At 46.7% G+C, this 23761-nt stretch overlaps 2 protein-coding genes across 10 annotated transcripts in view; one reads left to right on the forward strand and one right to left on the reverse strand.

Annotated features, from left to right (window-relative positions):
• Positions 1-21078, reverse strand: part of ELAPOR1 (endosome-lysosome associated apoptosis and autophagy regulator 1) — a 44217-nt gene extending 23139 nt beyond the window's left edge. For 5 of the 6 annotated variants that reach the window (XM_059673842.1, XM_059673843.1, XM_059673839.1 and 2 more), the window contains exons 1-3: positions 20845-21077; positions 4171-4291; positions 2082-2274 (exon numbers count right to left, since the gene is read on the reverse strand). In XM_059673842.1, coding sequence (XP_059529825.1) covers positions 2082-2274; positions 4171-4291; positions 20845-20997 — 467 coding nt within the window. In that variant the 5' untranslated portion in view covers positions 20998-21077. Of the gene's footprint in view, positions 1-2081; positions 2275-4170; positions 4292-20844 lie in introns of all 6 variants that reach the window. The other variant, XM_059673838.1, reaches the window with a different exon arrangement.
• The window catches only part of CFAP276 (cilia and flagella associated protein 276), a 45243-nt gene that overhangs the window by 15698 nt on the left and 5784 nt on the right, over positions 1-23761 (forward strand). For 2 of the 4 annotated variants that reach the window (XM_059673845.1, XM_059673846.1), the window contains one exon: positions 15379-15436. The exons of 1 other annotated variant lie outside the window; for it this stretch is intronic. Coding sequence is in view for 1 of the 3 variants with exons in the window: in XM_059673849.1 (XP_059529832.1) it covers positions 22142-22222 (81 nt within the window). In the remaining 2 variants the exon portion in view is untranslated. Of the gene's footprint in view, positions 1-15378; positions 15437-22107; positions 22223-23761 lie in introns of those variants that run through there. One more of the 4 variants, XM_059673849.1, reaches the window with a different exon arrangement.

Raw genomic sequence — 23761 nt, forward strand, 5'->3', positions numbered from 1 at the left:
GTGGTTGAGCATCGACCTGTGAACCAGGAGGTCACGGTTCGATTCCCAGTCAGGGCACATGCCTGCCTTGCGGGCTCAATCCCTAATGTGGGGCATGTAGGAGGCAGCCAATCAACTATTCTCTCTCATCATTGATGTTTCTATCTCTCTCCCTCCCTTCCTCTTTGAAATCAATAAAACATTTATATACATATTTTTTAAAAGAACGACCTCTGGATCAAGGAACCAATAAGAGGTGGCCCCACATTATGCCCCCACTATTTCACTGTTTTGCTGGAAACCGCTCATGTCTCCAATGACTAATAATGTCCCATTAAGGGGACCTCAGTTTAGTCCCCTGGTTTCCTCCTATGTTTGTCAGAGTAACATGGCACTTCCAGCTCTTCAACAGTTAGCGTTATTCTCGCATGGAAGCATATCCAAAGCACCTATGCTGAGCTCCTGCAAGATTCCCGCACTAACCTAATGGTATTGATTGCTCCTGTTAAAGGAGACAACACTGAATGCTGATGTGCTCCCTGGCATCAGCTATAAATAACTGCTGAAGTCGGATGAATAATTAAAAGGGTGCCATAATGGGTTACATTTGCAAAATGCATCACAATTCTGGTGTTTGTCAGAGCTGTCCCTGGTGAAGAGCACTTTACACTCAATCAGAACAACATGTCTTCACCGATTTCTAGTGCCAGGCGTTGCTCCAAATTCTTACTCTTATCATCTCATTTAATTCTTACCACTCCCTATAAGAGGAATACTATTTTTAGGATGAGGAAACTGAGGCATCTGGGTCGGCTCAGTCACGTTCTCTGTTAGGACACAGATGGCGTTGGTTGTCTTAACCTGCATTCCCTCTCCTTCCAGCTTTAATCCTCTCCAGCTTTCTCTTGGAGGCAATGTTGTCGTGCTAATGATTTTGACACACAGTTTGAATTCTAAAACTGGACTCTGAAATGCCTGCTGCCTGGCTCCGACAAGCGTACTTGAGGTTAAAGTATAAGAATGGGAGACATTGCTCTCGTTTTAGAAATCCAAGCGTAATACAGGTATTAACTCCTTTTTGTCCTTTTGATTGCTTGGGCATAAGAGACTTTCATGGACGTACTTCTCTCCCGTATTCTTGGCCAATATTTAACAAAGAGCAGTGGACGATTGTCTTTTACATCCATGCACCGCCCCCACTTTCTTCCCTAGGTTCCAACGTTGCCTCGCACACACTGACTCATTTGAAGGTGGCAGCTCGGGGCAGTAGAAAGCTTGGGACTGGGTGTGAGTTCCAGGCTCGCCAGCTGTAAGCCGGGTAACAAAGGACGAGTCACTGAACCTCACTCACTGAGTCTCCAGTTCCTCGCCTGTGAAATGGGGACAGTCATGCTATTTCACAGGTTCTCGTGGGGATTAAAGCGTCCAGCATGGTGCTGAACAACATAAGGCACATCATTTCACTCCGACCCCTGGCATTACGTATTCAAAGATTTTGACAAGGAAAGCTCACCAGTTCTACAAGCACCCTGAGCTGAGCTTTTCGATTACTAAATATATCTCCTTTTGAGCTGGGAACTTTTCAGTTACTGGAGTCTCAAAGGATTTGAAAGCCACCACAGACCAAAGCTCTGGCCCTGCTCTATCCCCCCCACACCTGGGGGTTGGCAGACCAGTTTTAGAAGTTAGCACCGAAGCTAGGAAGATGCCCAGGGCTTTACACATTGTGTTGCCATCAACGTGAGACTGTTTATTGGCTGACCCAGAATTGCATGGTGGAAATGCAATTGGATTTTGTTTTAAATGGACTGGGCCCTTGAACCCGTGGTCATCTTACCTACCTCTCTCTATCTCCCCATGTTTTTCTCCTGCCACAAGTGCTTGTCCATCACTAGGAAGCTTATGTCCGTGAATGGGCTAAGGTGGACGGACGTCCCACCTGACAGTGCTGTGGGCACCTGCTTCAGCCCTCAGCCTGGGCTCCCTCCTCTCCACCCTCCCTGCCCGCCTGCAGAGCAGAAGAGGGGTGCTCCCTGAGCCCCTTCCCAGCACAGGGAGGAGGGAGCACAGGGGTGGGAGAGGACAGGGAGAGGGTGACTCACAAAGTGCAGTTCTCGGTGGACTCATTGGTGCTGTCGTTGATCTCCACGTTGGATGAGTGGCTGGCAAAGCCATGGGGCAGCTCGTCCCACTCGTCAAACCGGATGCCTGTGCCAAGGGAGTAGCGGCCCTCAGTGCAGGGCTTACAGGACTGGTCCTTCATGTCCAGAAACTCCCCAGCTTTGCAAGAAAAGGCTGGAACACAAAGCAAGGACAAGAGTGGGGTAGTGAGGCCGCTGCTGCCCTAGGAGAAATGGGCAGGTTCTGGGCATCCTACAGGGAGGAGCAGAGGGTGGAGGTCTAGGCATTGGGCCCACTAAGCGTTAGAGCCATGCATGTCTTGTCCAAGTCCATTAACATGGAATGTCCGGACAGGCAAATCCACAAAGACACATGGTGAATTTGTGGGGCCAGCGACTTGGGGGAGAGATGGCTGGTAGATTTGATGTCTGTTTTCGGGATGATAGTGTTCTGAGATTAAATAGTGGTGATGGTTATGCAACTCTGAATATTCCAAAAACTAAGTGAACTTTACACTTTGAGGTGAATTTTATGACATGCAAGTTATATCTTAGTAAAGCTGTGATTTAAGAAAGAAAAAGACTTGGGCTGTGGAAGCCTGCCTTGCTGAGGGATTTGGGCTTATCCTGTCAATCTTGTTTCGTAAGGGAGTAGCCGTGGCCATTCCGAGACCTCTCCAGTGAAGAGGACACCATGGGCTCTCACGCCGACCCCTCTGAAGGGCACCTGGCCCTCCAGCCTCGAGTTTCCCCTTGAGTCTCTGTCTCCTTTCCGGTTCCACTGACCATGCGGTTGGGATTCTCATGACCTGTGAGCTCACCCTCTTCAGTGTCCCCCTAATTTGTGCCCTGTTTCTCGTTTCTGCTCATTTTGTGGTCAGAAGTATCATTCTAAAACATTGACTTAATTAAAAAATGATCAGGTGCCCCTCTTTGGTTATAGAATTAAGCTCTCAGCCAAACTTTCCAGCTTCTCTCCCACGCAGACCTTTCTCCAGCCCAGCCCCATCCTCACGCTGCCTGTGTTGTCTTCATCCCAGGCCACGTGTTCTTCTACCTCCAAACTTTTGCTCACGTGGTTCTGATCCCTAATAAGCATCCATAGCCCCCATCCTTTTTCACCTCGTATTAACACATCATATTGATGGGAGCCTGCCACCAGGCCCTGAGCTCCTCCAGGGATGATGGCTCAGTGACTGACACAGGAGCTCTCCATAAAGGCTTTGCTGACAAATGAATGGATATATGCACATAGGAGGAGCTCGATAAAGTTGGCCCAGTTCAGAGAAGACGGCTCATTTGTTTCCATTAGTCACACCTCCGTTCTGCTCGGGTCTTAGCAATATTCATTCTCTAATTTAACAAGTATTTATTTGCCCACTTACTGAACCAGGCATTATGCTAAGCCTATTTTAGAATTTAAATGCCCTTAATTTCCTTTCCAAATTTTCAAGTGTTCCTCGATTCTAGTCTCTGATTTGTATTGTTACTCCCTTTGCATATCTAAAAAGAACAGTGCAGGAGAATGAGCAGCTGATTGTAGAAAAGCTCTAAGGGTCGCAGAGGTGGGAACAGGAGCTGCAGGCAAGCCATTGCCTGGCTGATTGCACAGTCAGCTCCAGTCGGGGAAGGTTCTTATTTCCTGAAGTGATGCCCAGTGTGTTTTAAATTCATCTTCTCTGGCTTCCTTTTCAAGGACAAAAGCAAATTGCAATCTTTCTAATGACCAATTGTGGCTGGTGAGTGCAGATTGGAGGCATGCACAGGCAAAAAGGAAAATGTATGCACACTGAAAAAAGTATCTGCATGGCACACAGCTGGAATTACTTACACTTTATACCCTAATGGGATTTAAACATTTTTTAAAGCAAATTCAGATACTCAGTTTGCATCTGTGAAATAACATTTCTGCGCCAAATCTCAAAAGGGTTGAGGATGGGGACTAAGTGGGAAAAAGATCTGATTCCTTAAGGCCGCTGCACTGTCAGGGAGGGCCTCGCTTGCAAGGCAGGAGGCGTGGGGCAGAGGCTGAAGCTGAGACAGGTGGCCCTGGAGCGGGATGGCTGCTTACAGCACTCGGTGCCCTTGACGGGGTCCGGGAGGCTGGTGCAGAGGCCTGGGGTGTGCGGCACAGCAACCCGCCACCTGGAACTCGTGCTGTCACATGCGGTGTACTCGTAGTGGTACTCAGACTGCAGGGGAGAGAACAGTGGGCAAAAATCATGTTAGTGCTGATCCAACCGTACCAGCTTCTCACCCTTTTCCTCCCCAGCACCAGGGCTACTGACCCTCATCAACAGAGTAACACCCTGAGACCCTGGTGGGGAGCAAGGCATCATGGGAGCTATAATTACTTAGAACACTCCTCTCCATCCAGTCATGGTCTAGCCTTTAGAAATCCTTTCTTTTTCTTTTCTTTGGGGTGACTCTCTTTGCCGTTATGTATAAGTAATGTCCTGATATTACTGAAGAGACTAGAAACAGATGGAGTTTTTCTTACCCCAAACTGTAGAATTTATGAGCAAGGACTATCCATTAAAAATTTCCAAAGGATTGTCACAGAAGCTGTATTTCTTTTACCCTGTATTCCTCAGGCTCCCTTCTGCCCAGAAAGACGATGAATTCCCACCTTCCATTTTAAAAACGTCATATTTAGCCCACGCAGGTGATGTGCTCTCATCCTGTGGGTCTGTTCATGCCTGATTTCTCTGTGCAGTAGGAAACTCACAGTTCAGTTGCTTTACTTGAACTAAGAATAAGCTAAATAACAACAGCAGAACAGCCAAATCAACCACTAAGTAGGACAACAAAAACCATTACGTGAGAGAGAGAAGACAGAATGAATGTTTATTCTTTTAAATCTTGTCATAAATAATAGAGCGCAGAATTGGTTTGACTTTGGCTCTGACAAGTATTTTACAATCTGCACTAAAACTATATTAAAGCACAGAACTACTTCGTGTTATTGTGTCCATAAGAAAAATAGAGGTAATGTCGCCTTTCAACCCATATGAAAGCATGGTTGCATAACATGTATAAATCCAAGGAGCTGAGCCTGAAAACGAGACAGCTAATCTCAGAATGCATCAGGACCACAAGGGAAAGCTTCTCCTTTGAAAGAGGTGGCCCTACCTACTGCATTTCATCTCTTCTAAAATGCCCATTTCTTTCCCATTGTAACATCAGTGAAATCAAGATGTGTGGCTTATAACTGACACGACGAGGAAGCATCGCGCCATGTTTTAATTCTCTGTGGTACATAACAAATGGTGTGTCTGAGAAGCAGTGGCATCCCCAACTTGTGGAAATAAGATAGACGTGTTTCTGTAGTTTAAGACACTTAAGGTGATAAGAGGACAATTGTAGAGCTCCTCTTTTATTTTCCTCTATTATAAATATTTACCAAATATGTATTGTACACCCACCACTTATAGGTACCAGATGTGGTACCTGGTGGGACTCGGCGCCGCCACCCACAAACTCAGCACTTTCCTCCGGAGGGAACAGATGCAGAGGACAAGGGGCATTTCGGGGGACCGTGAGGCTAACTTCTGATGAGAGTCTCCGGCTTTGCACTTAGACGTTGCTGTCATCTAGGGAAGAAAGAACACCAGGATGGCAGTTCTTTGTGCCTTTGGCTAATATCTCTCGGGGTCTGTTTTTCCTCCTAATTCCAGTATTTTCCTTAGCTCAGAGGACTCTCAGATAAACAGGGCAGGCAATCCCACATGTGTCAATTCCAGGTCTAAAATGATGCGTTCCAAAGGGTTTTGCTGCAAGAATGAGGGGTAAAACCCACGGTATGTAAATGCAACACAGAACTGAGCGAAGCAGGCGGAGAGGATTCAGGCTGTGAACATGATCATGCCGGTCATTAGCATAGTGCTTTCACAGTTCCCGCAACAGCGGCTCATTTGCTCTTCAGTCTGCCTTCAACCAGACAAGCAGAGCAGGGTTGTTCCCTTCCTTGTACAGACAGGAAACACTGTCTACCTGGTGAGATGTCTTGTCCAAGGTCACACGGCTGGAAGGTCACAGAGCCAGAACCCAGGCCTTCCCACCAGGAATCCTCCATCCTCATACCTCGAACCAAACACAGGCTCACGCTGGGTCAAACTTAACAGCCAAATCTAAAAATTAAACAAGACAGTGCTGGCTGGCTGCCAGCAGCCAGGCTCTCCTTGAGGCCTGAGCATTGGCGCTAAAATACCTAATCTGTGCGAGCAGATAGCTCCGCCCACTCTGACTGCATTTGGTCTTCTGGAGACACACGGGCCAAGACCATTTCTTTTCATGGCCTTTCATGAGACCCACTCGGGGGAGGTTTGCTGGGAAAATGGTGGTTCCTACATGTGCTGATTTACTTCCTGTCACTTGGGGATATTTACACCATCCAAGGTGGCTGGCTGTGCTGCAGCCATTTCAGACCCGAACACTTTGCACTCTCATCATGCAAGACGTAAGCTTAGACAGTTAAATCAGAGACATAACTGGCAGCAGTCCTCAGTTATACTCTGTAAGTCAGTTCCCCAGCAGTGCCTCAGTTTACCCAGTGACCTGTCTTTGTACGGGTACACCCTGCATAATACACAGATTCACAAAGGAGACACACAGATATATTCAGTACGTATGTCAAGCACAAGTCCTTGCTCCCTCCCCCGGCACAATGATATGAAAATATCCAGATCACAATTTTAAATGGGGCACAGTAGGCAGTGGCTACTGCCTGTTCATCAGAAAAAGAAGGGGAGGGTGATGAGGGGCGGGCACCTTAGTTAATCTGCCCTCCCCTAAATCACCCAGCCACACACCATGCTCCGGGGAGCATGAGAAAGAAGGGAAAAAACCCCAAAGTTGGAACCTGCCTTGCCAAATATTCAGCTATCTGTAGGGAACACTAATCTTTTGGCCCCAGAGGAAGAAGAATTTACTCAGACCCACATGATTCGGTCTTGGTGGAATTGTCGAATGAGGTGGGCAGTGCTCCTCTGCCAAGGCCTGGGCACATGCCCACAGGAGGCTAGTCAGATGCTCTCCCTGGGCAGGTGGGAGATGGGATGAGGGGCTGAGGACACAGCCATGAGTAGGGACCTGAGGTGGGTGGGAAGTGAGGGAAGGATGGGGCAGGGGAAGGTCCTGGGGGAGGTGACCTTCAAGTGGATCACTTGACTGGTCATTTGACTCCTCTGAGCCTCAATCTTCTCATCTGTAAGATGGGAAAATTGGACTTAGGCAATTTCTAATTTCTAAGATTTCTTCCAATCCCAGTATCTTATTTCACAGCTGATACTTGCATGGAAATCTGTTCTTCCTTCCACCTATTCTCCCTTTAAAATGGCACACCCAGATTTATTTATTTATTTTAAAATATATATTATTGGTTTTTTACAGAGAGGAAGGGAGAAGGACAGAGAGTTAGAAACATCAATGAGAGAGAAACATCAACCAGCTGCCTCCTGCACACTCCCTACTGGGGATGTGTCCACAACCAAGATACATGTCCTTGACCGGAGTCGAACCCGGGACCTTTCAGTCCGCAGGCCAACACTCTATCCACTGAGCCAAACCGGTTCAGGCGCACACCCAGATTTAAAAATGATTTTCAAAGTAATACAAGTTCATTCTAGAGAAGATGACAGTACAGGCTAGAATGAAAAAGAAAACCTGCCACGAGTCCACCTGTAACATGTAGTGTATTTCTTTCCAGATTCTTTTCCATGCACATGAATACATCACATGGTATGTAGTTATGTATTCTGACCTTTTTTTTTTTTTTACATTTTAGGTCACAAGCACTTTCCTATGTCTTTAATGGTGGCACCATAGTTTCTTTAACCATTCTCTATTGTTGGACATTGACTTTTGTCCAGTTTTTCACTATTTTACATAGCACTACAATAGCTAGTACCACTAGTTATTTCCTTTGGGAAGATTCCTGGAAATGGAATTACTAAGTAAAGAATATTAATTTCTTTAAGATTCTTGATCAAGAAGGGAGATTTCTAGAGAAAACAAACATTTCTAAGTCTCTTTTAAAATGTTTTATTACGTCAAATTTCAAATATATATATTTCTATTTTTTCCCAAATATATATTTTTAGCAAACAGAATATAATGCCCCCATGTACCCATCACCCAGCATCAGTACTTACCAATTTCTGCCATTCTTGCTCATTCACCTCCACCCACTCCTCCCCAGTTGAAGTTATTTCTTAAAGGTTTTGTGTTTTCTTAAGGTGAAATTTGTATGGGATGAAATCCACATATCTTAGCCGTACAGTTTGGATAAATGGGACACTTGAGTAAAGCTCTGACAGGGCTGAGCATCACTGCACAGTCTCTGGGGAGAAGGGGCCCCTCCCCTGCCACCTCCACCCCCAGGCAGAGTAGACAGTCAAGCAGGTGCCTCACACCCTGAGTCTTAGAACCTCCGAGCCACTGCTGCCGGCAGTCACGCCACCCAAGGAAGCAGGGCATCGGCAAGGCTTGGGTTTGTCTTGGCTGGGACAGGGCTGCTTCAGAAACAGGTTCTTAAGTAAACCCGGATTCTGACTAGAGGCCTTGGGGTCTGGAGGAGGTTGTGTCCTGCTCCCACACCCCTCCCCTGCTGGCTAGTCCCCATCTCCTCACTGTCCCTGAAAATCAGATCCTTTGGGGAGAATGTCAAGATGGGGGCAGGGTAGGGAGGCAGGCGCCCCAAGCTTGGTACAGTGGGGTCAGTAGGTGTTTGCTGACTCAGTTGTAAACCCTCTGCTTGGAAAGCACGTGCCTCGGACAAGAGCAGGTCCCATTCAACAGGCCTGTCTGTCAAGGAGAGGCTGGCCCTTTGCTGGGAGGGAGGAATGAGCTAGTTAACTTAACACAGAACATGGGAAACCGTGGAGAAGTGTCAGAATTTGAAAGTGCGACTTTCTCTTAGGCCCAGCCCTCGCTGGATGGTTTCCCAGGCTCCTGTTCTTTGTGTTTGTTTGTTTGTTTGTTTTTGCTTTTGGCATGCCCAGCAGGTTTTGGTTTTGGTTGAGGCTCAGGGCCTCGTGGCCTTGCTATGTCCCCTTGTGAAGGGTAGGGTGGAAGGCACAGCACCATTGTTCTCTAGAAGGTGGGGAGGGGGGGGAGCACCAGGCGCACAGTAGGCCTTCTCCCTCTCTCCCACCCTCCTTCCCACCCTCTTTAGAACTGCCTACTCAGTGGCAGGGTCTCCTGAGCCCTACAGAGTTCTGGTGCCTAAACCTGCATCTGTCGGATCATCACAACTGCCTGGAGATGACGTGAAAAATATAGAATCCCGGGCTCTGCCCCCAAGATTCTGGTTCTCCTCTAGATCTTTTTCTGTCCCCTCCTCTTTCAAAACTCACTCTTCTTAGCCTCAGGACTTGAGTATTTATCTCATAAACCAGTCTCCTACAAAACAGGGCTCCTAATCTACAGGCCTTGGACCACTTCCTGCATACAACCCCATGCAGAATTTTAGGAATGTGGGGAAAAAGAATTTTAGATATGTGCATTTTTCTGGGCTAAGGGTCTGCAGTTTTCATTGGAGCATCTCAGGAGTCTGTTACCCATCTTCCTACAGAAAAACATTAAACTCTGTCATAAAGTAATTTAAAAATAGCTTACTATTTTACCAGCCAAAGGCTGTTCACTTTTTAACAGGGGGCTGGAATACTTTAATGCAAGGATTATCAAATTGTGTTCCTGAGGCCAGAAGTTTAGAAAGCCAATCCCTTTGCTGGGGTGAGGAAGGTGAGGCTTCCCCCCTCTTTTCATGGAGCAACCTTGTTTTTTGTTTAAACCAAAAGTTTCACACACAAAAAGTTTAACACCGCAGTCTTAAGAACAAATCACTCTCAGGTGGAATTGTAGGTGCTGAGGCAGACTCAGGGTTAAGGATGCCTTTGGCCTTCACCTCACCGAGTCATTTGCTTTACCCACAAGCAAGGCTCCCTCTTCCCCAGAGCAGGCACCAGACCCAGCAGCAACCAAAGCAAACAGACCTCAAGCAGGCCGGCCCCTGCTAATGGTCCTCAGTCTGGGGGTTGCCTAGCAACGTGGTGCCAGGAGCCCCGGGGCTCCCAGTCTGAAGGAGTATAGGGGAGCCTGGCCTTACATCACCCTTTTTTCAACATTTGCTATTCTACTCTGAGTTTCCAGCTCCCATTTTGATCAAAAATAGGAGGGACAGTGCTTGGTCACCCCGACAGGGCCTGCCCCACTGGTTTGGCCGTGGACACATTACACAAAGCAGATTCTGGGTCTCAACACCCAGCTGAGGCCATCCGTGTCACCATGCTCTGGGCCAGCCTGTCGGTAACTTGAGCTTCCTGTCCCTTTGGGGCGCAGCCTTGGCCTGGGGGCTCCTGGAAGACACTGACAGGCTAATGAGGAAGTGGGATGATCACAGCCACCATTTGTGAGCACATGTGAGCACCCATGCCCCCTCCAGTGTTTTCCCCTTCAGCCCCCGCAACCCTTCCTGATATGATCCCTACTGCACGACCTCCCTGTTTACAACTGTAATCTGCTCCCCTCTGTCCCAGTGATCCCGACATCCTGAATGACTTCTTTCCATAGCACTTACCACCTACGACACACTTAATAATCAGTTACTCATTACGTGTATTATTGATTTCTGATCAGAGGTAAGCTCCACGAGAACAGGGAGCTTTGTTTTTGTTCACTGAGGTAGCCCAAGAGCCCGGAACACTGCCTGACACCTCGCAGATATCCATAAGGAGTTGTTGAGTGACTGTGCAGTGGGGCACGACTCTAGAGCAGCTCTGGGGCTGTGCGTGGCGCTCTGGATTAGAGCAAAGATCTGGGCTCTCCTCTTGTCCTGCCACCCCAAAACTGCACCATCAGGGACCAGTTATTAAATCTCCCCGTCCTCGGTTCCCTTGCCCATAAAATGGGGATGCTAACACTCTGCTAAGAAGATTAAATAGATTACTCCCCCCAAACACACACACACACACACACACACACACACACACACACACACACAAAACTGACTAACATCAACCTCTCGGGACAAGAGGAAAGCTCTTTGTAAACTGGTTTTTTTTAAAAAAATAGCATCCAACTACTGCTAGGACCCTGCCTGGGGATGGCTCATGGAGGGCGCCCAGGCCCTTCTCTCCTCTCTCTGGCAACAGGGCTGGGATGAGGGAGCCTGGTGACTCTGGCCTAACAGCCATGGTGACAGCAGCAGCGAGACCCTCCCCAGCTCCCGTTGTTTACTGCCTGCCCTGACTCACCCTCGTCTCTGATGCATCTTCTCATACATATGAAACAACATCTGTCCTTTTCCTACTTCTCCCTGGCAACTCCCCCAAAGCTAATCTCTCCAAAACAGGCTGGCCGCTGACATTTGTGAGACCCAGGAACTGGCCAGTCCGTCAGGGGCAGAGGGCTTTTCAGCACTGCTTGTAAATATCCCTAGGATCGAAATGGCTTTGTCGCTAGGAAACAAAATGTCCCTTTATAAATTCCAGTCCCTTTCTGATAGGTGAGAGATGGCACACACATCTGTCTACGAGGCAGAGCTTTATGCTATTATATTTCAAAAATGTACTTTTCTTGTTTTTTTTTAATGAGGTCAAAATGTCCCATTAAAGTTTTCACCTGAGCTTTTTAATCAGACATGAAAGAAACAGACCAACAGGTCCTGGCCTATGCAAAACTCCCCAAGGACAGCTCGTGTTTGATGTGCCAGCTGCTCGTGATGGAGACCGTGAACCTGGCGGACACACTCCCTGCCTTTGGCACCCCCTCTCCTCCGAGCCTCTCTCCAGGCTGCAGCCAGAGTGACCCATCTGAGCTGCAAACAGAACGTACCACTGCCCCACTGTTGCCCTCAGAGCCAGCACCGGACTCTCTGCAAAGTTTACAAGGAAGGCCCTTCACTCGCTGGCCCCTGCTTATTTCTCCAAGTGGGTCTCTTTGTTCAGACTCTATGCCCACCCCCACCATATCACTTTGAGATGTTGCCCACTTCACGTCAAAGTAATTCAGCTAAAAGCATTCCCTAGGTATGTGGTGAGGGGATACCAATTCCATCAGGCAGCCCTAGTATATACAGGGCCGCTGTAAGCTGTAGAGGTTGCGCACTGCACCGTTCCCGGGCATGCTAGTCACATGTGGTACGCAAGGTACTATCCTGAGAGAGACATGCCATAGAATAAGAATGCTACAGACGTATCCATACACACAGCACCAGGTAGAGAGCGACAGGTGAGAAATAACATGCTTTAAGAATTTTTAAAAAGAAGCTACTTATTTAATGACTCCTAGTTTTTTTGTTTGTTCGTTTGTTTGTTTTGTTGTTGTTATTTGCCTCTAGTTCATATCTATAATCTCCCGGCTTAAAATTCAACTCCTCCAATCCCGACCTGAATAATTAAAATTAATTTAAAGGAACTCCTCATAACTTGTGTGCTATACTTTGATTTCGTGGGCATAGCATGGGCGGAGAGTGGAGAGTTTTCATCCTGACTAGGAGGAGGGGGAGGCAACTGAGAAGGGATTTAGAACAAGAATGATGTATAGGGCCCAGCTGGTGTGGCTCAGTGGTTGAGCGTCAAACTATGGGCCAGGAGGTAATGGTTCAATTCCTGGTCGGGGCGCAGACCCAGGTTGCAGGCTCAATCCCAGCGTGGAGCGTGTGGTTCTGTCTCATCATTGATGTTCTCTCCCTCTCCCTCTCCCTTCCTCTCTGAAATCAATAAAAATATATATATATATATTTTTTTTTTAAAAAATATATTTTATTGATTTTTTACAGAGAGGAAGGGAGAGAGATAGAGAGTCAGAAACATCGATGGGAGAGAAACACCGACCAGCTGCCTCCTGCACATCCCCCACTGGGGAAGTGCCCGCAACCCAGGTACATGCCCTTAACCGGAATCGAACCCGGGACCTTTCAGTCCGCAGGCCGAAGCTCTATCCACTGAGCCAAACCGGTTTCGGCAAAAAATATATATTTTTTAAAAAAGAATAATATGTAGGGATTGTTTAATGTTGTGTGCTGTAGAATAGCTTCCAGAAATGCTCTGAGGTCTCTTGGGAGCTTTAGTTGGGGTCCTTCTTGAAACAGGTGGAATTCTTCAGCTATGGGCCAAGCAAGAAGTGTGTGTGCGTGTGTGTGTGTGTGTGTGTGTGTGTGTGTGTGTGTCTTAAGGTTTGAAATGACTGATAGCATAAGAAAAGGTGAAGGCATACAAAGTTAAGGGAGCAGGGGGGGCAGAACCCAAAGTTAAGGGGAAGTAAAATTGGTGCAAAGAAGAAATTGGATAATATGGATAATATATATTTGATCAGGAAATCCCCCCTTCTAGGAACATAACTTAAGGAGTTAACAGAATGACAGTTGAACAAGTGTTTATATGTGCAAAGGCATTCACTTCAGTATATGTATACTAATGAAAATTAGAAGCTATCTGAATTGGTTGGTTAAATAAAGTATATACATGCTACAAAACTTTGTGCAGCCTTGAAAATGATGAAGGAGACCTGTAGAGGTGTCCTCTGCACGTTATAGAATGAAGAAAACATTATGAAATACATGTAATATGAGAATTATATAGTTATATCTATACATATACATGTATAGTAACAGAAGTATAGGAAGATGTAACAAAATATTTATAGTGATTTTAACCAGTTATGAAATTTTGGTAAGTTTTTTGGGGTGTTTTTTTTAATATAAATTTCTTGTTTTTAAAATGAGAATCTATCATTGTTATAAAAATTAAAAAAAACTATTTAAAAATAGTATTCAGTAGGTCAAAAGGAAACGAGGCAATCTGGAGGTCAGTCCCATTCCAAAATCAATACTTTGTGTGCTTTGCCTTGAGCATGATATTTCTATGCTGGGCTCCATTTCCTTGCTGTATTCCTGAAGCAGTGATCTATACCAGCAGATAGTGATTCAAAATTCTCAGCTGTCCTCTTTCCAGCAATATGCTGAAACTAGTTCTGTGATACACTGTAAATTAGTTCTCATTGTAATCATCTCTCATCATATCTTTCACTTTCCTGTCACAGCACTTAGCCAAGTTTACAACTGTAAGCCAGTTGGAGTGGTTATTTGTATCAACTCTGCTTTTCACGGGGTGTACTGTAAAAATGGCAACAAAGTCTTCCCTTCCCTATATGTATGCCCCTTTGAATGTGACTGCAGGCCCTCCCATTAAGAGATGGAGTCTATTTCATGGCATGACCATGTGACTTACTTTGACCAATAGGACATTAGCAAACATGACACAAGCAGAGTCTTGAAAAGAGCTTGTGCATTGGGACTTGCTGTCTAACTGCACTTGCAACTCTGAAACCTTGTGTAAATGAGTCTAAGCTGCTGGAGAATGAGGAGTCACCTGGAAGAGAACCTGGGGACCCCAACCAACTATCAGACATGTGAGCGAGGCCATCCTGGATTATCTAATTTGTAGTCGACCCACCAGCTGACCACAGTCACATAAGGCAGCCCAGCACAGATCAGTCAAGCTACCCCAAACCCAAAGAACCACCCCTTTGACCTACAGAATTGTGGGCTAAAATAGTTGTTTTGAGGTGGTTTGTCTTGGGGTGGTTTGTTACTCAGCAAACACTAGCTGATGCAGATTACCTTTTCATTGAAAGGTTATTTGGGGCAGAGAAGCCACATCTAAATTAAGAATGTAAGACTCTCTAGCTAACAATCTTCCTTAAAGTAAGGAATACACAGGCAAGGAAGACTTCTGCTATTGGACAATCAGAGTAGGAACAAGATCTATATTGGCAGAAATTATCTAATTCCATAGGGCTAGACAGTCCCTGGTAATGTCCCTTTCTCAGAAGTTAGTTCCTCCAGTGTATAGGCAGCATTAAGCCCCTAATTTTAGGATTCATCCTGAATGTAAAGGGAAACGCTAAAAGGTAACTGAAGCCCGGCCAGTGTGGCTCAGTGGTTGAGTGTCGACTCATGAACCAGGTCATGTTTTCATTCCCAGTCAGGGCCCACGCCTGGGTTGCAGGCTCAATCCCCAGTGTGGGGCATGCAGGAGACAGCCGATCAATGATTCTCTCTCATCATTGATGTTTCTCTCTCTCTCTCTCCCTTGCTCCTCCTCTCTGAAATCAAAAAAATATTTAAAAAATAAATAAGTAAAAGGTAACTAAATCCACCATGTCTGGATATGGGGTTAGATGGCCCAAGGGCATTTCCCCAAGAGCCATTACTACTCAGGTACAGTGGAGAGCAGTGGCCATCTCCTATCTAGTGACACTTCTGTTTTACCCTCAGATGATAGCAGTTTCCAGAAGCCCACCACTGGAGGTAACTTTCATCCAGACTCCATTCGGTGAGCGACCCTAATGTGAATATGTCTGTCCAGCTTCCAGATTGGAAGAAAACCCACCCGAGCTGGGATGCATCCAATCAGAAAACACTGAAAACTGAGGGAAAACTGTAAAATTCTAGGAAAGCAGGTCCTTCTCCCAAGAGCGCTGAAGAAATGGCATCATTTACAAAGGGACAGTGGCCCCACAGTGGAGCCCTCGCTTAGCATGCCTGGGGCTAACGGCCCCGAGGGCCTTCGTGGAGTCTCGGCCTCTGGGGTCAGTGACGAGTAAGCTAAGGCAGCTCCCTCATGTGGGAAACAACCTGGCATTCTTTTGTCAGGATGAATGTGTGCACACCCCACAACCCAGCACCCCACTGCTAGGCTTACACCTTCAAGAAATGTGGACCTGCTCACCAGGTGACAGCTCCACAATGTTCAAAGCAGCCTTGTTTGAAATGGCCAAACACAGGAAACCCAACCGTCTCTCAGCAGGAGAGTCAATTTTTAAATTGTGAAGTGGTCGCACACAGGAATATTTTACAACCATTTAGAGTTCATAAAACTTGGTTAAGAAGGTAGGCTCACATCCTCAAGTTGTTCCAAACATGAGTAATAATTTTTCAGTAATGGAACCGAGTATCCATTTTAACTTGAACTTTAAATGAATTAAGATTTTAAAAAATTACAATTTCATGTCCTCAGCTGCACTAGCCACGTTTCCAGTGCTAACAGCCATGGGTGGCAGGGGGCAGCCACACCCAAACAGCACAACTCTGGACTCTTTAGTGCTATGTCTCCTTCTTCTCTTTAGCAAATTCTATCAACCTTTTCCTCAGAATATCTCTCACCATCTACTCTTTGTTCCTTTTCAATTCAACCAACTTTTACCACCATTAAATGTTTAATTTTTACCACTATAAGATCATGTAAATTATACTTCCACTAAAAATCTAATTCTAACAGCCAACTTTATATATATATATATTATTGATTTTTTACAGAGAGGAAGAGAGAGGGATAGAGAGTTAGAAACATCGATGAGAGAGAAACATCGATCAGCTGCTTTCTGCACACCCCCCACTGGGGATGTGCCTGCAACCAAGGTGCATGCTCTTGACCGGAATCGAACCCGGGATCCTTCAGTCCTCAGGCTGACACTCTGTCTACTGAGCCAAACCGGTTAGGGCTAACAGCCAACTTTTACTGAGTATTTACTATGTACCAGGAACTATTCTAAGCAATGTACATGTGTTAACTCACTTAACTGTCATACTATAGTCATTAAGTGGACTCTATTAATATACCCATTTTAATGATGAAGAAACTGAGGCAGGAGGAGATTAAATAAATTTCCCAAGGTCATAGTAATTGAGTGGAAGAGCTAGAAATTGAACTGAAATAGTTTTATCCAGATCCCACACTGTACCACTATTCTGTTTCTCTCTCACAAATATAACTAAAAAAATGATAGAGTGACCCTGTCCAGGTGGCTCAGTTGGTTGTTCCATGCCAAAAGGTTGTGGGTTTGATTCCCAGTCAGGGTACATACCTAGGTTTTAGGTTCCATCCCCAGTGAAGTTACATATAGGAGGCAACCAATCAATGTTTTTCTCTCTCCCCCCACTCTCTCAAAAAAAAAAAAAAAAGTCTACAATAATTCATTTTTTTAAAAAAAATGATAGAGTGATAGGATTATAGGTGATTTTTACTATCTTCTTTTCATTTATCTATATTTTCCAATTTTTCTGCAAATGAAAGGTGTCGCTTTTGTTATTTAAAAATCTTTTTTAAAGTAAAGTCAGATAACTATTAGAGATTTAGTATACTCTTACTTTGAGCCAGGAGAATAGACAAAATGCCTTCGTAAATGCCTTCAGATCTCAAGAAGCTGTTCTTCTTTAGCCCCTCTGGTAATAAACAAAAACATCCCATCTTGCTATCCTGTAAGTACCTCATGACAATGGGAGAATTTTAATTTTCTCTCTTCACCAAATATGGCAGGATGTTTTAAACATCCGACCTTGATGGTTCCCGAGGAGTCTGCTCTCAGCCTCTGGCCTGCCTCAGCCGTGTTTGCTTCATGCTCATGCTAACCCACTCTCAGCAGATTCTCCACTTCGTTTCTGACCTTCCAACCCTGATTTCTGGTGGACCCACACCCACTCCACATTTTAGCCACCTCGTCTTCTTGCAGTTTTCAGACTCTTGTGTATTTCCTACCTGTGGACCTTTCCTCAGGCTCCTCCCTGTATCTAGAAAGCACCTTTACTCCATCTCTACCCTTTGAAATTCTACTGATTATTCTAGGTCAAGTACCAACTGTTTAGATAAGTCTTCTTTTCCTGTCAACCTCTATCGTGCCACTCCTGCATTGTTTGCCATCAGTTAACCTTATCTCATCACTTTTATGTCATTATTTGTATATTTACCTTTTCTGCCTACCATTATTTCTTATGCATCTATGACACGCCAAGACTATGTACTAGGCACGTAACATGTGTTATCTAATTTAATCCTCACAACAGCCTCTGAGATAGGTATTACCATCCCCAGTTTACAGATTGGTAATCTTGAGGCTGTTAGAAGTTTAATTAACTTGCTCCACTAGCATCCTTACTAAGTGGGATCACTCATTCAACCAATTTCATTCCAATCTACGTCTGCCAGATTCCTCAGCCCTCCGGGCTTTTCCGGGTAGGTTGGAAAGGCCGTTTGGGGGCAGTTAGCACTGGAGCCTCAGGACCAGGCAGATGTATTAAAAGCCGTGTTCTGCTTCTCTCGAATTTGATTTGGGTTCATCGTGCTATAGGAAATGCTCGGTCCTTGGCCTCTCATTCAGCACTTAGCCTGGGCTAGCACAGGACTAAAGAAATGATTCGTGAAGACAAACTCCATTCAGGAGGTTTAGTTCCACTGGTGACCCTGACGATTGGAAAACTATGAAAGGAATGCCAAGCCCCAGCTCAGGGTTAGAAATCTAGAACTCCCTGGTTTAAGGAGTAAGAAAAGCGGGTAGCCCGCAGCCAAACCTCTCTGTTCCCTGACGAGATCCAGAGCGATGCATCAGGTTTCAGAAACAAGGCTGGAGCAGCCCTGTTATCATGGGGGTCAGCCTTGGCCTGATAAGAGTCCCACCACAGACTCACAAAATTCACATGCAGATACAGCACAGAGAAGGGCTAGTCTACCCTGAATTGGTTTTTCACCATTTAGGGTTGGAAGCCCCGAAACTAGTTGGGTCAGTTCCTATTGCCAAGCGAAGACTGTTATGATAATGAGTTTATCCGCTTCCTTATTGATTTGGAGTGGAGGGTGTTCTGCCGCCACTGTTTGCTCAAGGAGTGCAAACAGGACCTGCTGACTCCCGTGACTAATGGGCATGAGTCCTGAGCCACTTTCAGTCTGGCCTGGGGTGTGGATCCAATGGTAAAGAAGCCGACTGGGGAAGGGGGTTAGGTAACTCTAATTTGTGCTTTACTTGTGTTTTCCTTTCAGTCCTCAAAGCAATCCTTTTTGAGGTGGGTGTTACTGAAATGCCCATTCTACAGATCCAAACACTGGGTGGGAAGTCACAGGCAGGGACTGGAGTGCTGAAATGTTGAGTCCCACAGCTTTGCCCTAAGCTCACTTGCAGTGGCAAGATATTTCATTTAGGCAAATGGCAGTCATTCAAAAGGGCTAAAGGCAAAATGTGTAACCCAGTTAGAGTTCTCAAGCATCAATATTCGTCCCTGCCTCCAAACCGAAATGATACAAAATGTTAAATCTCTTAAATGCCTGCAATTTGCATGTTGACAAGGATCTCAACAAGCAGTGGCAGTTGAACTGTAAGATTCTTACCTGCCACTCAGGAGACTCCCATGTTGGATTCTTAGGCAAGTGGGCTTGTTGGGACTGTTTACCTTAGTTGGCTCAAGACCATAAGCCACCAAGGCCAGTAAGCCACAGTCACTAACAAAATCATGCTGTTCCCAGCTCTATCTTAAACAGGAGAGAAAGTGGCTGGGTGGAAATGGGATTGTATATGGGATGGCCCAGGGCTGGTAGTCACTGGGATTGGTAAACATTTTCAAAAATCATACTGACTTGTGTCGTATTCATGAATGAAGTCAAACATCTGTACTCACACAAAAATTCTCTCCTCTCTCCCTCCCTACTTCTTCACGACCTGTTATGTTGTAGACAGTCTATGGTTAGAACACCATAATAACATATTTCCATATGGGGTGGGGTTGTGGTTGCTAACCAATTAGTACTGATAACTTTAAAAGAAGTATTTCAACCTCTCTTCCTAATATGCCAAGGTATCGGGTTTGATCCCCACTCAGGGCATATACAAGACACAACCAATAAATGCATAAATAAGTGGAACAACAACAATAACATTTCAACTTCTCAAAACCTTAGCCAAGTATGACATTTTGGATTATTTTTGCATAGATATATTATGAAGTCTTTCACATTTCTCAGAAACTAAAGGACAACTTTTGTTTTGCCTTCCCCAGTGCGGTTCTTATAAATATTTCTTGCTGCCTCTGCCATATGGTTAAAAACACACACGTTACTCAGAGCACAACCAAATATTGTTATTTCAATATTATAGAAACGACTGAGTTTTGTTACTCCTTAATACCTTTTTCTACCTCTCCAAAAAGAATGTTCAAAAGGCACTTTTGGCTGAAAGGCATTCACTACCTATTATCTGAATTATGTTGACAACATTTTGGAAGCACCTTGAAAAAGACGTATGACCTATGTCAGGTGAGTCAGAGAAGGATAGTCGGGATTAGCGGAAAGTGAGATGTCATAGGACTCAGTCTGGCCACAGGCGGGCCATGTGCTGACAGGAACACTAAGCCAAGTACAGGGGGAAGCAAAGCTACAAAGAGGCTCTACCTTCAGCAGCCAGCAAGGTGACTGGGTGCTGGATAGGAGGGGGGAGAGGGGACGAGACCTTTCAGTGCCTCTCCTATGTCTCCTGCTTTCACACTCCTTCTGAAGCCAGATAAAGGCACAAGGACTCCCATCCGCTCCTCTCCTGTGGCCTTCCTAACTTCTTCCCCACCCCGCTTCTCCCCTTGCCCACTTTCTATTTCGCCCCTCTGCACATACATCAGCTTTTGTTCTCAACCACTTTTAAGGTCATCACCCCAGCTGGAAAACAGCTCATGTCTTCTCCCCGGAGTCCGGAGCCCAGTCCCAGATGGTGGACCTTGCTCCCCGAGCTCCCTGCCAAGACTGTGAGCCCCCCAGTGGGCTGGCCTCTCCATGAGCCAGTCTGCTCCTCTCCCTCCCCCCGCCCATCTTCATCCCCCCAAAACTAAACTCCGTGGCCTCTGAAACTGTCTGTGCTTAGGTCCCCAAGGTCTCCACCAGGATCCAAGATTTTTCTGACCAAAGCGGGGTCGGTTCCGGGAGGACAGTACCTCTTTGCAGGCGTGAAGCTCCCGTTCCGCTCCCTGGGTCACCTGGAAGGCGGTCCCGACCCAGAGCAGCAGCCGCAGGAGCCGGAGCCTGCGCCGCTCCGTTCCTCCCCTGCCCCTGGCAGAGGGATGGAGGCTGCGCCCAGCATCAGCCATCGCGTTGTCCTGAGCTGGCGGCGGCCGCGACTCAGGTGCTGCAGCTGCTGCTCCCGCTGGCAGAAGGCGGAAAAAAAGGGGAGGGAGGTTCCTAGGGGGAGGATGCAAGGGGCTGGGCTCACTTCAGTCACCTCCAGGCCACCACGCCAAAGCCGCCCATCCTTCCTCCTCCCTCCTTCCTCGTCTCCTCCTACCCACGTCGCCTTGTCAACCGCCTTCTCGTTCCTCCCGCGCGCGGGTGGGGTAGGGACCACGCGATGCTCTGCCGCTCACCTGCCGGTCGCCATGGCAGCCGTCGCAGCTGGCGCGCGCCTCGTGGAAGTGCGCGCGCCGCGTGGAAGTGTGCGCGCCAGGGACAAGGGGACGAGTGAAGAACGCGGCGGGAGCATCTCCGAGCCATCGCCACCAAATTCATGTTTCCCACTGCCCTTGCGGCCCCGGCCGTGCGCTATGAGCATCTTGGATTCTGCAGACGTGGCGGTGGACAGATACTGAGCACGTCCTGAGTGTAAAGCGCTAGAAAGATGGAGACGTCGTCTCTCTTCTAGAAGTTACAGCCTACACGAGTGGCTTAGAAGGTGTTACCTACTGCAAAGACAGCCGCTCCATGTCCATCCCTCCACATCCGTCTGGGCCTTTGCGGCCGGCTTGATGCGAAGCCTTGAGATTCATATAGTTAAACCGGGTTTAAGCAAGGAGTGTTTGCTTAGGCGGCAGTGTTCCATCTCTGGACATCCCCATTCTCTAACTGCTTTGAAAAATCCTTTTGTTAGATGCGAGGGAGAAGGGCATTTCTGGGTCATCTTTTAGGATTCCGTTTGCTAGCTGAAGCCTTTTGCATTAGTCCTGCATGCCGGAGGCCTCTGTTTTTCCACCTAAGGTTCAGGAGGGCAAATCCAGGGCTCCTTGGGTATGGTCAGCGGCTCTTTCCCTCTGTTTTCCCAGTAACTTCCTCCCGAGGGGCGTCCCACGTTTGACCGCCAGGTGGCGCTCTTCTTGATAGGAATTCTGTCATAGACGGTGGGCAGTTGCCTGGCAACCGAAAGTGAGCCTTCCAAACAATTGGGACCCGCGATCCTCTGTGTGCAGGCTTGTGTGCGGCTGCGCCGGCCTCCCATTCCTCCCAAGAGCTTCTCATTTGACCATGCCTCCCACCCGAGACCCTTTCCGGCAGCCAATGCTGAATAACGATGATTCCGGCCCGCGGAAACCGAGGGCTTCCAAGGTACTGTAGCTTCTTGCGCAGTCCTGGTGGCCATGGCATTCTTTCTGTCATGAGGGGGAACTTAAAGGACTCTGGTGAGGACACTGAGGTCCTGGACAAGTCGGTTTCCTGCCTGCCTCCATGTCCCCATGTTCCGGTCGGTCAACGTTTCAGGGGTGCTTTTGAGCAAAGAGAAGTAAATCTCTAGACCAGAGGAACTAGGGGCTCTCTCTCCGAAGCAGATTGGTGTAATGGGGCTGAAACAGGCCCAGGGGTCGCCAAGCCTTTGCCCTGTTTGGAAGGCGGCCCTCTAAAAGGCTATGAGATATGGAGGGGGAGAAAGTCCTCTGAAAGGTCATGTGTCTTCACACCATCTCTGTCCTCTGGTTAAAACTGGAACGTGGCAGCGGCTTGGGAATTCAAATGATCCTTTATCTAATAGAAGTGGCTGGGATGTTTGAAGTGGTGCAAACTAAGGAGAATTAAATAGTCATTGTGGCTTAATAATAAAATCAAAGAGCTCCTTTTGGTTTATTCATCATTTATTATCTACTATATGCCAGGTACCACTAAACACTGAGGAGCTATAGATTAGCAGCTATAGATATAGATATATTAGGTATAGCACCTGCTCTAAATAAATTAGTAGAAAAGCCAGACTGACAACATCAACAGCTATAACGCCTGCACAGTAGCATGTGTGTTGTGAGTTATACGAAGTGTGTCAGGAGAACTGGGAGCTCAAAGGGGAGCAGGCGAGTTTTGACATCAAAATATGAGTGAGCTGAGCCAGGTGAGGGAGGAGGTGAAATGTGAGTTGGGAAGAAAGAAACAGGAACCAGACACTGATCACCAGCAAGACAAAGGAAGCAGCAGGTGCTCAGACGCCTGAAGAGGGGAGACAGTGTGACCTGTTTGGGGCCGAGGAGGAGGAGGAGGAGGAGGAGGAGGAGGAGGAGGAGGAGGAGGAGGAGTGGAGAGAGAGGAGCTGGAGAATGAGCTTCCTGGGCTAGGTGTGCTGTGTGCACCATGCCACTGAGCTAGGATCTCATCCTGGAGGGGCTGGGAGTCACATCAGGATCTGAAGCACTAGAGCAGCGGTTCTCAACCTGTGGGTCGCGACCCCTTTGGGGGCAGAACGACCCTTTCACAGGGGTCACCTAAGACCATGGGAAAACACATATATAATTACATATTGTTTTTGTGATTAATCATTATGCTTTAATTATGTTCAATTTGTAACAATGAAAATACATCCTGCATATCAGATATTTACAATACGATTCATAACAGTAGCAAAATTACAGTTATGAAGTAGCAACAAAAATAATTTTATGGTTGGGGGTCACCACAACATGAACTGTATTAAAGGGTCGCGGCATTAGGAAGGCTGAGAACCACTGGTCTAGAGCGACACAACAGATGGGTGTTTCAGAAAGCACAAATGGCAGTGGATTGGATGGGGTGGGAGTGAGACAAGAGGGCTCAGCTAGGAGGCAGGAGCCTCCGGAGGCAGCAAACTCCAGGAGGAAGGATAATGGACCTAATGCAGTGATGCAG

This window comes from Myotis daubentonii, chromosome 18, assembly GCF_963259705.1.
Source record: "Myotis daubentonii chromosome 18, mMyoDau2.1, whole genome shotgun sequence".
Lineage (NCBI taxonomy): Eukaryota > Metazoa > Chordata > Mammalia > Chiroptera > Vespertilionidae > Myotis > Myotis daubentonii.